The 14,269-nt window shown below is 41.4% G+C and overlaps 1 protein-coding gene across 6 annotated transcripts in view; it reads right to left on the bottom strand.

The window, feature by feature from the left end:
• FNDC3B (fibronectin type III domain containing 3B) overlaps nt 1-14,269 on the bottom strand; it is a 354,050-nt gene that overhangs the window by 43,315 nt on the left and 296,466 nt on the right. For all 6 annotated transcript variants that reach the window (XM_090051042.1, XM_090051040.1, XM_090051045.1 and 3 more), the window contains one exon: nt 1,076-1,288. In XM_090051042.1, coding sequence (XP_089907168.1) covers nt 1,076-1,288 — 213 coding nt within the window. The remainder of the gene's footprint in view (nt 1-1,075; nt 1,289-14,269) is intronic.

The raw sequence follows: 14,269 nt of genomic DNA, 5'->3' as shown, positions 1-14,269 counted from the left end.
AAAAGGTCAAGCACTGCTGCTCTAGATGACAAAAAAGGGGATGCAGAACTGATTTGATAAACATGGATGACACTGTCCTGAGTGGGGAGCTGGTCTGGATTAGAGGTCACAACATTTTGCAGATAGGGGCCCACTTCAACAGAGCTTAGGTCTGAGTGTGGGCCACTTGCAACCTGGCCCATGCTGCTAGATAGTCACTGCTTCCCCTGCAGTGCTATCACCTGCATCTCCCCGCTGCCTGAGCAAAGCTCCCTACTGACAAAATGCTACTGAAGCCCTCTTGGCCCTGTGGGCTAGCTAGAACAGCTCTGCAGGCTGCATTCAGCTGGTGGGCCATAGGTTGCCAACCACTGGACTAACTGACACCTCAAGTCCCTTCCAGCCCTATCTTTCTAGGATTCTTATTCAAGCTCCTAGCTGACATTAAAGGATGCTGGATAAGACGCACAGGAATTACAGGGTAGCTCCAGAGAGAGGCAGCATTTTGCATTGTTTGTCTAATGTCCAAAGAGAAAGAAAATATAAAAGAAATATATAAAAGAAAATAAATACAGACTACGGCACTACCCAGAACTTTCTTTGCTTATTGTGTCATTCACACATTTGTTCGGCTTGTAGCTAGTTTAACAGCACTGCATGCAAATAAAAATGTGTTATCATAATACATAAATACCACTTTGGCAACAATACCACACTACTTTCTCTATTTTATGCTACATCCCAATGAGGGCAAAATAATTATGGTTGTAAAACTAACATACCGAGATTTATGGGGAAAAGTTAGGGCACTTGCTAACTGCGACTATAAACCAATTCTTCAACTGTTTTGACTATAAATTCAATTGTTCCATAACAACAACAGTGTTTGATGAGAGGCAATTATTTAAATTACAGATTAAACTATATATATGGGATAGAGCATTACTGAAGCCACACTACAGCTGTATTTTTATATTCCCATAAGTACAGGATATTCTGGAAAGCAATATTGCCTTGATTGTGATTCACTCTCATAAATGCCTTACAATTCATTCACTTCTCCTGAAATTTAAAGAAAGAACCATGCATCTCTTACCTTTTGTTTCTGTCTTCTATCTGCAAGATATAGACCATGTCATCAGTGGCATGCAGTTTGGAGCTGCTCTCTCCCCATTTCAACTTGAGGCTCTGAGGGCCCGCTGCAGCACACTCTAGCCGAGGAGGTAAGGGGGGCAATGGCCTCGTTTTTGCTTTAATGAAGTGACTAAATGGCCCAGCTCCGATTTCACTGACAGCCTGAATTCTGATCCTGAAATACACAATACAAATAAAGCCTATTTAAAACAGCATGCTTTCAGAGGGCGTTTGATCTAAAAAAGCCCGAAAAGGAACAAAAATTGTTTTTGGTTGCCTATGCAAAATTAGTGTAGCATCAGTTCAATACTTTTTTTTTATATCCATTCTCAGCCGTCTGTATCTTTCCCATTCAAACTGAAGCACTCCTTAATCTAAAAAGTCCTTTCAGCTCTAACTAGTACAGTCCTCTATGCACCACCACAACACTAAGATCCAACCTTTGCAAAACTTTTGTTTGCATTGAATAGCACCTGACATCTGGAACCTGCCCGCTGAGGTCAATGGAACTAATCTTGACAGAAAGATACCATACAATGGGCACATCTACATATGCCACTATGGCACCATTATTACTGCGCTGACATTTAGTACTTCCTCTTGGAAGTATTAAATGACAGTGCAGTAACAGCCTCTACTGCACCATACCGACAGCACACAGTTATTTTTAGCTGCTACATCTCTGTAGCAATACGGCAACATAGCTGTGGCATCATGGTTTGTGCCTGCTTATGCTACAGTGACAGAGTCTTGTGCAGATGTGCCCAAAGTGGAGTAGTGGAGTCGCAACCTAATTTTTATATTTTTGGCTCTTTTCCATTTAAGGCTACCCTAAAATCAGAGCAAGCAGTACTTTACTTGAAGAACAGTCAGGTTTTTTCATTAGGGCTACTTACAGAGTAAGATACTGCTCAGTGCCAGTAAGAATTTAGCTTGTGGCAATTTGGGAAGCATACAATATTAACAGCCTTCAAGACAAAAGCCTAGTTTTCAGCCACAAAATGTAGACAATTGCTGAATATGCATCCTCACTATGAGGAATGGAGGGTCAAACACAAGCCAAGTTTAAGAAAACATTTCTCATTGAATTATGTTGGAAATAATAAAATGCAACAGCTTTTTTTTAGGTTAAAAGTCACTAGGAGCAAGTTATAAACTTACCCAAGGGTATAATTGTCATAAGAAGAAACATATAGCCGTTCCTATGACTCCAGCTGACTTCCTGCCCCTAGGGCAGGGGGCTGGACTCGATGATCTTCCGAGGTCCCTTCCAGACCTAACGTCTATGAAGTCTATGAAATCTATGAAATCTATATAGTGAGCGATAAGCGATTCTAATCGTTTTCAAGACTGTAGGTTAGGTATTAGCTCTATTATCTAAACCAAAATACTGAAATCCATCTTCTTCCTTCTCTCCCTTCCCCACCCAATGATATCCAGTTGTTTATACTTGTGAAAGAACATCTCCTTTCGGTCAAACTAAATTAATCTTAAAAAGCAAGGATCACTCATAATGGGACTTTCCATCATGATCAAAGGACTAAAAGACTGCCCCTACAAGATGACTGTGCTGCCATGACACTCCAGAACACATGGATTCAGCTAATGCAAAAAGACATACATTCTGGAAGCAGGAATTGGAACTTACACTGTATCTGACACTTACTAAGAAGCTAACAAAAAAAAGTTAAGCAGAACTCTAGTAGTAGTTAGACAGATTGTCAATTAAACCTGCCAGTGTTGCCTGCCCCTTGAATTCCATCTGATTAACATTTTCCATCAAAGCTTAGGTATAACCTCACACAAGAACCACTCTTAAAAAAAATTAGAGGGACAGAAAAACCTTCCTGAGCCACCCGAATCAAAATGAATAGCACTGGGGAGTAAGAGAAAGCCTAATGCACTCTGCGGCCATACATGGTAACATCTGGAAAGCAACTGAGGTGGGTTTCTGCACGCTACAGTTGTACTAAGTAGAGCAATCATGACTGTCTGTTATTGTCATGTTAGTTATTCACTTTCATGTGCCTCAGTTTAATTAGTTATATGATGGGGATATCACTATTATGTAACAAAACGTGAAAATTAATATTTGAGACCCTTGAATTTAAAAGCCCCATCTCTGGAGCAAATATTAACACTGCAGAGCGCCAGACATATTCAAGTCACTGCAACAAGTCAGACGTAGGCTTCAAAAAGCTGTTTAATCAATGCAGAAAAAAGAAAACCTACTGGGCTAACAAAATAGTTATGTTTTAGCATACATTGGCATAGTTTAGATGGCTGGACAAATGCCATCTGCTTGGAAAAAAATTGTGTGTGGCAGTCTAAATAGTTTCTCATGGGAAAAGAGTCTCTGAAAGAGACACTGCTTCTTCTCAAAACTACCAGCCATCAAGAAAGCCAGTAACCACCAACAGAAAAACAGCCTCTTACAGAACTGTAACGACTCACTAGAAAAAAAGCTGGAACTAAATGTAACTAATCTCTGCTCGACAATCACTTACTTTGATTAAAGACATGTAAAAACAACAAATTAAACTTTCAAGGGATTTCTGTCTGAGAGGGGACATGGCAGTCTGTCATTATAAAAATCAAGAGAAAAATCATATCAAGTGTAAGGTGCAGGGGGAACAGAACACAAGAAACAAGACACCTTAATTCTCAAGGTAAAAAAGGTCGAAACCCTTAATATATACATCAGTAAAGAGAAACCCTCACTTGCAAGCAGGAGCAGATGTTACTCCATGTATAATATCTATTTGGAGCATTATGCAAGGATTTCTATGGGTTTGACCCTTAGCTTACAATCTAGGCCAACAGTACTCTATCTTTTTGATCCTGAGGCCTAGTACAGAAAATTGTAGCACAAAACCAGAAGTTGAGTACTGTAGCCACCTTTATGACAGGTGGAGGCAGCGGTTAGTGCTGTAGCAAGGAAGTTTTGCATCTGGACCAAAGCCCGCAGAGGTAGCCTGCCCTTGCCCCATGCACAGATCCAAGGGGGCACATGCCCCCCCCCCCACACACCATGCTTGCCCAAGAGTGCATGCAGTGGCGAGAGCCACCCTCCCTCCATCCCTGTGCCCCCTCCCCATCAAACGAGCCGTTCACAGCTCCATCCCGCACCCTGCCTCAGCTGGGGCAGCGCCTGTTGGTGCCACTTTGCTTCGGCGCCCAGGGCAGTCAGCCTGCTTGCACATCCCCCGTTTGCTACAGCACTGGCAGTAGTTATAAGCTTAGGTCTAGTACCATGTGAATGCAGCCACGCTTCTCATTCAGGAAGTACCTAATCTAGCTCTGCATGGTTAATGCTGCATGGCACTGTCTATGGCAGGGGTGGGCAATTATTTTGGGCAGAGGGCCGCTTGCTGAGTTTTGGCAGGCCATGGAGGGCTGCATGACAGGCAGCCAGAAGCAGATAAATATTAATTTTCTAAATTTTTGGGGCCCCGCGGGGCAGATAGAATGGCCTGGCAGGCCGCATCCAGCCTCCGGGGCACATTTTGCCCATTCCTGGTCTATGGGTAGAAATGCACATACATAGTATGTTTGGAATGGTTTCAAATGGGGAACATTTGACAGCAGCTGGTAGATTGTAACTTATGTGCAGACAAGCTACAAATGTAGCAAAACTGCTCCAACTTTCATGGATGATGAAGCAACCTTAAAGTTTTATCGTTCCTAGCTTACCTGCATGTAATAATTAGAACATAACAGTGCTGCCGTTTTGAAATGACTTCAAACATACCTGTGGCCATACCCTATGTCAGCTCTAAGGGGAGAACCTCCCAAATTACCGCAGCTAATTAGTTATGCCTCTCAGAGAAATGCACTTAAATCCTGAAGTATTTCTTTCTGTACCAGTGACATATATTTTAAGACCCCCTCCACTTTACTGATGGGACATCAAATACTAATAAGTTAAATGACTTGCCAAAGGTAAAACAAAACACAGACAGAATTATAATACGGGATTTACTATTTTCCCAAGATGTGCTCTCTCCACAGCTTCTCACTAGGCAGTCATACATAGACAACCTTGCATTTCTTTGTAAACATGTTATTTCTCATTTTCTGTGATACAGCAATACATGGCATTTGTTTTGGCTGGAAGAATTAATGACAAACATTATGCTTTACTAAAGAAACATACTACCTTCCATGCATCGGTGTAAGTCCTACTGACTTCAACAGAAATTACGCGTCTTAGTAGGAGTGACATAAACACCTAAATAAATATTAAACATGCTAAGAAAATGTTCAAATCCCTGCTTTCCAATGCAGCATTGTAAATATATAAGAACATGCCTGATGCAAAGAGAATGCCAAACTCTACCCCCATATTCACTTCTGAACCCTCCCTTCCCTTCTCCATACCCATTTACATGACAGCTTAATTTGGTTTTGAGCCTTTTCCTATGCAGAGTTATAGAATCAATCCAGCAAGGTATCAATGTTTTTAGAGTCTGGGCACTCAGAATTAATTGGCATCTTTACCGTTTATGTGGATATTCTAAATAAGACAAAAATAAACATACTGCATATTTACTGTGCTGCTTCATTTGTGTATTTTAAATCTGTCCTTTGCTGAAACGAATGTTCCATTGCGTAAGCCACTAAAAGATGGTCGAGAAGAAAGTGAAGAAAATGTGCCAGAGGAATATTTTATTTCTTATTCAAGTGTCTCATTACTGTTTTAAAAATGCAGTGTTTCTGACCAGTGCTCATAATATTCATAAATGTTCTGTTGCTATTCAAAATGCATTTAAAAAGTGGGCAGCTTAAGCCTCAGAAATATTATTTCCATATCCTTTCACTTTGTATTTCAGGACAGGAGTTTAAATTAATAGGCCACAAACTGTATATCAAACCTTTACGTCTAAAGGCCTGTTTTTTTACACAACCATAATAAAGAAAAGCTGATCAACCACAGTCACCCTCCATACACCAGTAGTGGTGCGCAAGATGCACGCACACATAGGGAAATGAGAAGACTGGTGAAACCCACACTCAGCCTTGAAAATAAAAGGCATTTTCCCAAATGAATGACCTGGAATGGCAATAGCTGGTAGCTTAAGTCTACCAAATTTGAACTTGTTGGACAGGTCCTCATAGATTATACCAAGGGTTTTTTTCTTCCCAAAACGTTACTGTCCTCATTAGAAGCCAGTACTTGCAACTTCTGGATCAATGTAGTGATGGACATGGGCTTCCTTTCATGCCCATACTTATGTAATAAGAGGCAGACTGCCAAGGACCTTTGAGAAGGTGCATATGAGGAAGTGAGGGCTCATGGGTTTCTTTTTTCTGTCTAAGTCCTATTTCGTTATTATTATTTGTGTGAAGACGGGCAGAAGAAAGGAAAGACTTAGACTAACCGGTTCAGAGAGGCACAAGGTTTCATAACCTACTTTGTCAGATGCTATGAAATGCTACCTTCTGCCTACCTTTAGATTAACATAACTAATTACCTCTCTGCTTTTGTATTAAGATAAAACCTAGAAGCCAGGAACCCATTGTGCTAGGTGCTGTACAAACATATGACAAAGAGTCCCTTATCCAAACAGCTTACTATGTAGCCTAAATAGTCCTTTGGGGGACAAAACGTGCATTGACAGCTTTACCAGGCTCAAAGCTCTATTCTACCTAAAGTATTTACGTGGCCCCCATTACTGAAGAACATGACTGAGCGCAACACAACCATCAGATGCATTTATCCTTACAACTCCCCTGTGAGGCACCACTGTTTCCATTTTACAGGTGGGAAATCGAAGCAAGGAATGATTTAATGATTTGCCCAGGATCATGCAGGAAAGCCTGTAGAGGAGCTGGGAACTGAACTCCTGCCTCCCAACACAAGCCTGGGGCTAGCACTAGATCATTTTTCCTTAACTGTATATGCTGAACTTTCCACCGTCAGGCCACTTCCAAAAGCCCACTGGAGCAATGGGGAGTCTTGATTTAAGTTGGTTTTGTCCAAGGGCCTTAGAGACGTATGACGTTTGTCCTTAGACCAAATTCATATCGAAACAAAGGAGAAAGAGAAGCATAGTCTGTACAAGATGCTTCATGGATAAATCTGATTGAACTACAACCACAAACATTTTCAAAATAATCGTGGGCTCATTTGTGACCACCAACTCCAATCCTGCAGACCGTTACTTAAGGAATGGACAATCATAGGAAGTAGGGTACTCATGGGTTGATAGCGTCTTTCTGGCAGTGCTCACATGAACAGTGAGCGATAGCTAAACTACAGTAACTTAGCCTCAGTAAAAGGTTCCTCTAGGTTTTATTCCTCCATTAAACCTGTTCCAAAGCCCATAGCAATGAACTGGAGTCTTGATTTCAGCTGGTTTTGTCCAAGGCTCTACGAGATACAGGTTTTTCATTAAGGACGAGTTACGGTGGTTTATCTTTTACTTACCGTGAGGTTAAGTACATGCACTTGCCAAAGAGCAGTTTGGGCAGTCACTAAAGAGCAGCTAATGTGCAGAAATAACCTGCTCCCTTTTAACTAGATGTAATTTGTTTTTTGTTCATACCCCCAGGTAAAACTGCTTTGGGGACTCTTGAACAAAAGGACTTAATTCTACACTCTAAAATTTATTTTAGCAATTTTGTTTTATAAGCTACTAAGAGAGATTTCCGTGAACATCCACATGCATTTTCCCTTCCTCGTTTAGAAAGATCTTTACTTGAACATGGTTCTATTTATGTAGATAAGCCTGAGCAAAATGTAATGTAAATCATCATACTATAACAAACATGACTACAGCTGCTCAGAATGATAGCTTACAGGAAAACAAAACACTCCTCAACAAGTCTATCAAGTTGTCCGGGGGGGATGAAATAGTACAGCAGAGAATGACGGAGAAATAGTAGGACAGCACTTGAGAACAAAGTGTATTGAATAGAAAAATAATATAATTGGTTCCCTCACATTCAATACATATAAAAATGTGTTTTTCACAGTTTTCAGCTGGTACATTGTGTCATATCTAGTTACACTCACAGGAAAAAAGAAGTAGAGGAAGTTGCTTTGGCAGAAATTATACCTTTATTGGATAAAAACATTCAGGCTTGTCATTAAGGTATAATGAAGAAGTTATGCATGGTGTTCTATGGTCTCTGATGCAAGCCAGAAGGTGCAATTATAATTGTGTAAAATTATAATTCTGAAGTCTTGAAAATCTATCAATCAAGTGTATAAGCTTTATAAACTGTTGCTATTTAATTCAAAGCCCCCTTTAATTATTGGCTATTCAATAATTGAACTTCAATCAGAATCTTGCTTGGCAAAGTAGTACAAGAAAATAATTCTACTTATGGCTAAAAAAATACTATGAGGAAAAAAACAATGTTTCTGCTGTATCTTTCAGAACTGTACAGCTGTTGCATCATATAACAAGCTAGTCTCTATCATATTAAACACAAGAGTCTAGGACTTAGCTATAAATGGGTCACTAGAGCGAACAGAGCCATCATGTATTGCCTTCTTCAATTAACAAAAAAGCAACCCTCTATTTCTTGAAATCTGCCTATGTGCTTCTGGTGTCAGTGGGATTACTCATCTTGAGTAACGATTACTTGTAGGAGTAAAGAATTCACAAGATGAGATTTACAAATGAAGAGACTTACTTTTTCAGTATTACTGTCAGTGTCTAGTAATTTTCTTTGGACAATATAAAAGACTCACATTTACCCACTTCTTTTTAGTGGGTACTAAACTAAACTAACTGTTACACCCTGAATTTTCTCAAGAAAATATAAGATGTTCAGGTTTTTTACAGATTAAAATATAGGATGTAGAATATAAATATACTGCCTGGTTAGCAGAGCTTCATAATGTTGCTGAAGGACAGACACTTTATATATTACTGCAGTTGGCAAAGTCAAAGTTGACCTTTCTATGTTTTTAATGAACAAATTAGTAAATTTGCAATTTAATGTGTTATGGTTAATACAAGCCACCAGTGAGATGCTGGCTCTATTGATGTCTGTGATAAAGAAAACTATTATTTCCATTCTGCAAGGATTTTACCTCGGATGTTACATGGTATTTAACAACAGATCAACTCAGCAGAGGAGGGATGTGTAAAACTCAAGTACTTTTGAAGGTCTCAAGAATCCTTCCTGGGAAAAACTACTTAGAACAGGGCTGTCCAAGTGGCAGCCCATGATTCACTGCCCCCAGGATCCCTCTGATCACAGGTGCCCTCATCATACCAGCTGCTGCTACAGCCTAGGTATCTGGGCTCCTCCTTTCTCTGGCTTTCAGTTCCCACTCCCACCCCAGAGGGAAGGCAGTGTAGCTCAGTGCAGCACGCAGTGCTAGGGAAGCCTGAGGTTAACCAAGGCAAGGGCTCGGGGAGGAAGGCATCCACCAACCCAAGGGTGCTTATAGCTGGGGAGGTGATGGATGGCCATGGCACCCAACGGTGCAGCCCCCAGCCACTAAGTTGGACAGCTCTGACTTATAAGATGAGGCGGCCCATCAACCCCTAACATTTTTTACTTCTTCAGTAATGATCTTAATCATAGTGGGAGTAAGACCTAGAAACCCCTGTGGGGAATCTCACTCAGTCACAGGGAACGTACGGGCTCACTGATGGGTTCCCCGGAGCTAAGGAGGAGCACAAGAGCTGGCTTCCTGGCTGGAGAGCACACCTTGGAGGGGGAGCTCTTTAGTGCTCCAGCCAGTGGGCTGTGAACACGTGCATGCCCCAACAGCACATCTTTTTTGTAGCGCTACTAAGTGCACCCATAGCTCGGGGGTTAGCAACCTATGGCCCGTGGGACTGTGGAGGGAGGTTTCTGTGGCATTTCAGTGGCAGGGCATTTCTCTGCAGCGGTGGGGAGCAGTGACTGACAGGGTGGGAAGCGGCCTGCACTCAGAGTTAAGATCTGTTAAAGCAGTCCTTGGCTGGCTCCAAAATGTCAGCCCCTGCCATAGCCTACAGTGTGTCTCTTGATTTCAAAGCAATTTTGGCAGAGAAGGCTGCCCTGACAAACTTGTTGTAATGCAGACAGTTTCATGTTGGGATAGTAGTGGTAGAGGCAGCAGATGGGACTATTTCCAACATATTTTCACTGGGAAACTGCAGCAGTTCTATTGCTTTCTACAATCTTGATATGGTTATTCAGATTAGATTCAGAACAAAAGGAAAGCTATTTAATCCCTGACATCTGTGGGCAACTAGTAGTGCCAGAGGAATTAATACACAAACTTTTGTTTGCAGATCATTATGCTTTTATTGCCCATTCCTAGGAAAATATGCCCATTACTGTGGATCATTGCAGCTGGATGTCTATGCTTTGGATTGACTATTACTGTAAAAAGACAGTGGTACACACACACGCTGCCAGATAAAACACCAGTTATCACAGGGGAGGCGCTACAGGTCCATCCCTCCCCAGAGATTACACCCTCACATGAAGTTTACATCAATAAAGTTCCCCCAACAGAATTGCTAAAGCCAGCGCAGCTTTTGGAAGCTTTCCAGACATATAACATTGCAAACAAAAATGAAGTCTAAAAAGGTGGTTCCCTCTTTTATACCTATAAATCCTGGATCATTTAAAGCCAACAGCTGAAGTAGTTAAATTTCACTGGCTTTCTTAATTAATTTGGCTGTCAAGATAAAAACATAAGCACCTAAACCAGTTTTAGCATCAGGCCCAGCCCTCTCAGTCCACTACAGTTAGTCATCAGTCCAGTCTTTAACCGTATGTTCTGGGGGAGGAAGGGTGGTGGCGTGGAACAGCCACAACACAACCTTGTCTGGATACTTCTATCTTGGGATGACATGTGGCCTCCTTTAACCATGAAGAACAAGATCCATGACATTTAGTTGAGTGAAATACAATCATACATCTAGGCATGATAAATTAGGGTCTCACAGGCTGAGAGACTATATGCTACAAAAGTAAGAAGGACACGATGATGATGATGATGAATGAGCTCCTCCTGTGATTCTAACAGAGCTAAAGCAATCCTTGGATATAGAGGGAGCAAAATAACATTGAGGAGGAAGAGGGTGTGTATATATTACCTGGTAAAACCAATACTGCATCCAGTTCTGATGCCCAGGCTTCAAAAAGGATGTTGAAAATTTAGAAGTGTTAAAAAGACTACAAGATTGACTAGAAAAACCTACTTTACAGCCAAAGAGTTAAGAAATCCAATGTATTTAGCTTATTATATAAAAGATTAAGAAGTGACTTTGCTGTGATCTGTGATACCTACTTCAGGAGACTTTTAGTACGGTTCTTTAATGTAGCAGGTCAAAATCCAGTGGCTGAAACTAAGGTTGAACAAACTCATACTGAACAGAAGTGTAATTTTTTTTTTTAAGTGAGGGTGATTAACTTACAACTGAAATAACCAATAAAGAAACATAGTAGGTTTTTCCATCATTTGAAATCTTTAAACAAAGATCAGATGCACTGGTCTTAAAGATCTGATCTAGCTCAACCAGAAGTTAGGGGCTTGATGCAGGATTGCTGAAATTCAATGACCTGTGAAACTAAATTAAATCATAAAAACCCCATATGGGCCCTAAAATCTATTAATCCAGAATTTGAGGTTAGTTATAACTGAAACAAAACATGAAATTTAAAAAAAAGTGCCATGTTTTCCATCCTGCTGGTTACATGTCTAATGTTGACAGATAAGGACTATTTCTTGTAAGGCACTGTGTGTTCCCAATGCCTTATAAGATCAAGCTACAGAAGCCTCCACAAGACAACAATGCATTTATTTATGCGAGACAATAATGCCATTTCCTTTTTAAAAGAAAAGTAGTTATGGGAAGACAACATTATCTGCTAAAATAATTTAAAAAGAAGCCACATTTTTTTTTGTGCCTGAATATTTACAATTACCTATCAATGTTTATTTTTATTCCTGTCTTAACTAGGCCTCCATTCTTGCTTGCACCTTTTCTTCTGAATACATGCAACTTATACAAAGCACCTTGTTGCAGCAATTAAATAATCTACATTCTGGTTACAAAAAAAATGCACGGTAATGAATTATGCCTGTAAAAATGAAGGTTAGTGCATGAAATCTGGCTGTAGTTCTTCAGTAATAACCAAGTGAAACAATGATTTCTATTTATATCGCACAAAAATGTGACTTGCTTTTTTAGATTAGAAGTTCTTATTTCTATTCTTTGTAGAGAAGAACAACATAATATATTACAAGCGCTTTAGGGGTATTCCATTTTACATCTTCTTTCTGTGATAATGGGAAACAAAATATCATATTCATTTAAGCCACCCATTACCATGCAGAGTAAATCTAAATGGTTGACCATGGATTTGCACAGTAAACAAGGGGTATAAAACCATCCATTGAGGTCACAAAATTATCTGGTGCTTAGTGACAAAACACTCTCCTCTAGCTACAAAGAGCTGCACTGAAGAGGAGTAATTTACTCGTAGCTGGCACAACCTATATACGCAAAACCCATAAACAGTTGAACAATGAGAGCCCTTGGAATTGAAAAGTAGTAAAATAAATACTTTTTCCCAGACTGGTACAATCTATATAAGTAATTCAGTGACAAGATAGGTCCGAATCTTCCAAAATCCAATGAGAGGACTGGTCAGAGTGAATGTATAGTGAAGTATCTGCTCATTTCACATGACCAAAAAGTTATTATCAGCAAAGCATACTTTAAGCAGCTAAGCTTGAGACATTCACAGATCTTCACCTGGCATAATGTGCTGCACATCCTCTTGGATTACATTTGTGCCATCTGTAGTGAAGTTATTCCCCTGTCTAATTAGTTTATATTTTAATACATTGGGCAGTATTGTTTCAATGTATAGGTTTATTTAGTAAGCTAGAGCAATAGCAAAATAGCCATTTATTCCAATTTTAGTTCTGGTAGATTCACATCATCTAAAATTTGGTTTGAAACTTTGGGTTCAAACAAACCTAAAGCACTAACAGCAAAACTCAAACAAAACTAAATAACTGACTTGAAAACTAAGACCAGCTTTAATCATGGTTTGATAACCTCAGAGAACATGCTCAACCTTTGGTTTTGTAATACAACCTAACACCAGGGGACTTCCACTTGCTTTTGCTGTAAGATGGCTCACATGGTTTACTATAACCCTATACCCTACACATCATAAAACAGCCCACTTCACAGCAGCTTCAAGGGATTTGCAAATGGTAATTAAACCATTTCTGCTGCCTGCCCTGCGCTCTATCCTCACTCTGCTGTTCTGCTCCCTGCTCTGCCACTCTGCTTTCCTTATATGCTGCTGTGTTCCCTGCTCCCTCTCTGCCCCCCTCCACGATCTGGTGCATGCCACTCACAGAGGCTGTGCATGCCACAGGCTGACTACTCCTGGTCTACGTAAATACAGTACACAATATTGTAGGGCTGGGCAAAATGGTGGATCTGGCTGGGGGCAGGACTCCATTTCCCAGAAGCCCCTGCCCACATTGCTGAGGCTAGTTTCTATGGAGACCCCAGTCACAGTGATGCTGTGACAGCGAGGGGTCAGGGTTTCCATGGAGACTGGTTCCAGCAGCGCTGGCAGGGCATGTGGCTGGGCGGGGAGCAGCTCCAGGGCCAGGGCTGGGATCTCACAGGGGTGACAGCATGGTGCGGAGCTGGGGCAGAGCAGCAATCTGCTGCCTGCAGACCCCTGCCCAGGAAGTGCAGGCAGCGGATTGCAGCTCCGCTCCAGCTTTGGACCTCACTGTCGCTGCTGCACGATCCCAGCTCCCTGCTTAGCTGGGTGCCCTGCCAATGCTGCTGGGGCTGGTCTCCATGGAAACCCTGGCCCTGCACTGTCATGGTGCCATTGCTGCTGGGGTCTCCATGGAAACCAGCTGCAAAGATGCAGGCAGGGGCTGCTGGGAAACGGAGTACACTGCGGGCTGGATTTTGCCCACCCCTGGAATAATGGTGGGGGAGGGGGTGATACCCAAGAGCAGAGGAGACCACATAAACTCCTGCGAGACCGTTTCAGGCTGGGCATAAGGAAGAATTTCTTTACTGTCCGAGCCCCCAAGGTCTGGAACAGTCTGCCAGCGGAGGCGGTTCAAGCACCTACACTGAACACCTTCAAGAGCAAACTGGATGCTCATCTTGCTGGGATCCTATGACCCCAGCTGACTTCCTGC

This window comes from Crocodylus siamensis, chromosome 6 (assembly GCF_052110815.1).
Source record: "Crocodylus siamensis isolate JL-2025a chromosome 6, ASM5211081v1, whole genome shotgun sequence".
Lineage (NCBI taxonomy): Eukaryota > Metazoa > Chordata > Crocodylia > Crocodylidae > Crocodylus > Crocodylus siamensis.
The sequence above is the reverse complement of the archived record's forward strand: the minus strand, read 5'-3'. Positions and strand labels throughout refer to the sequence as shown.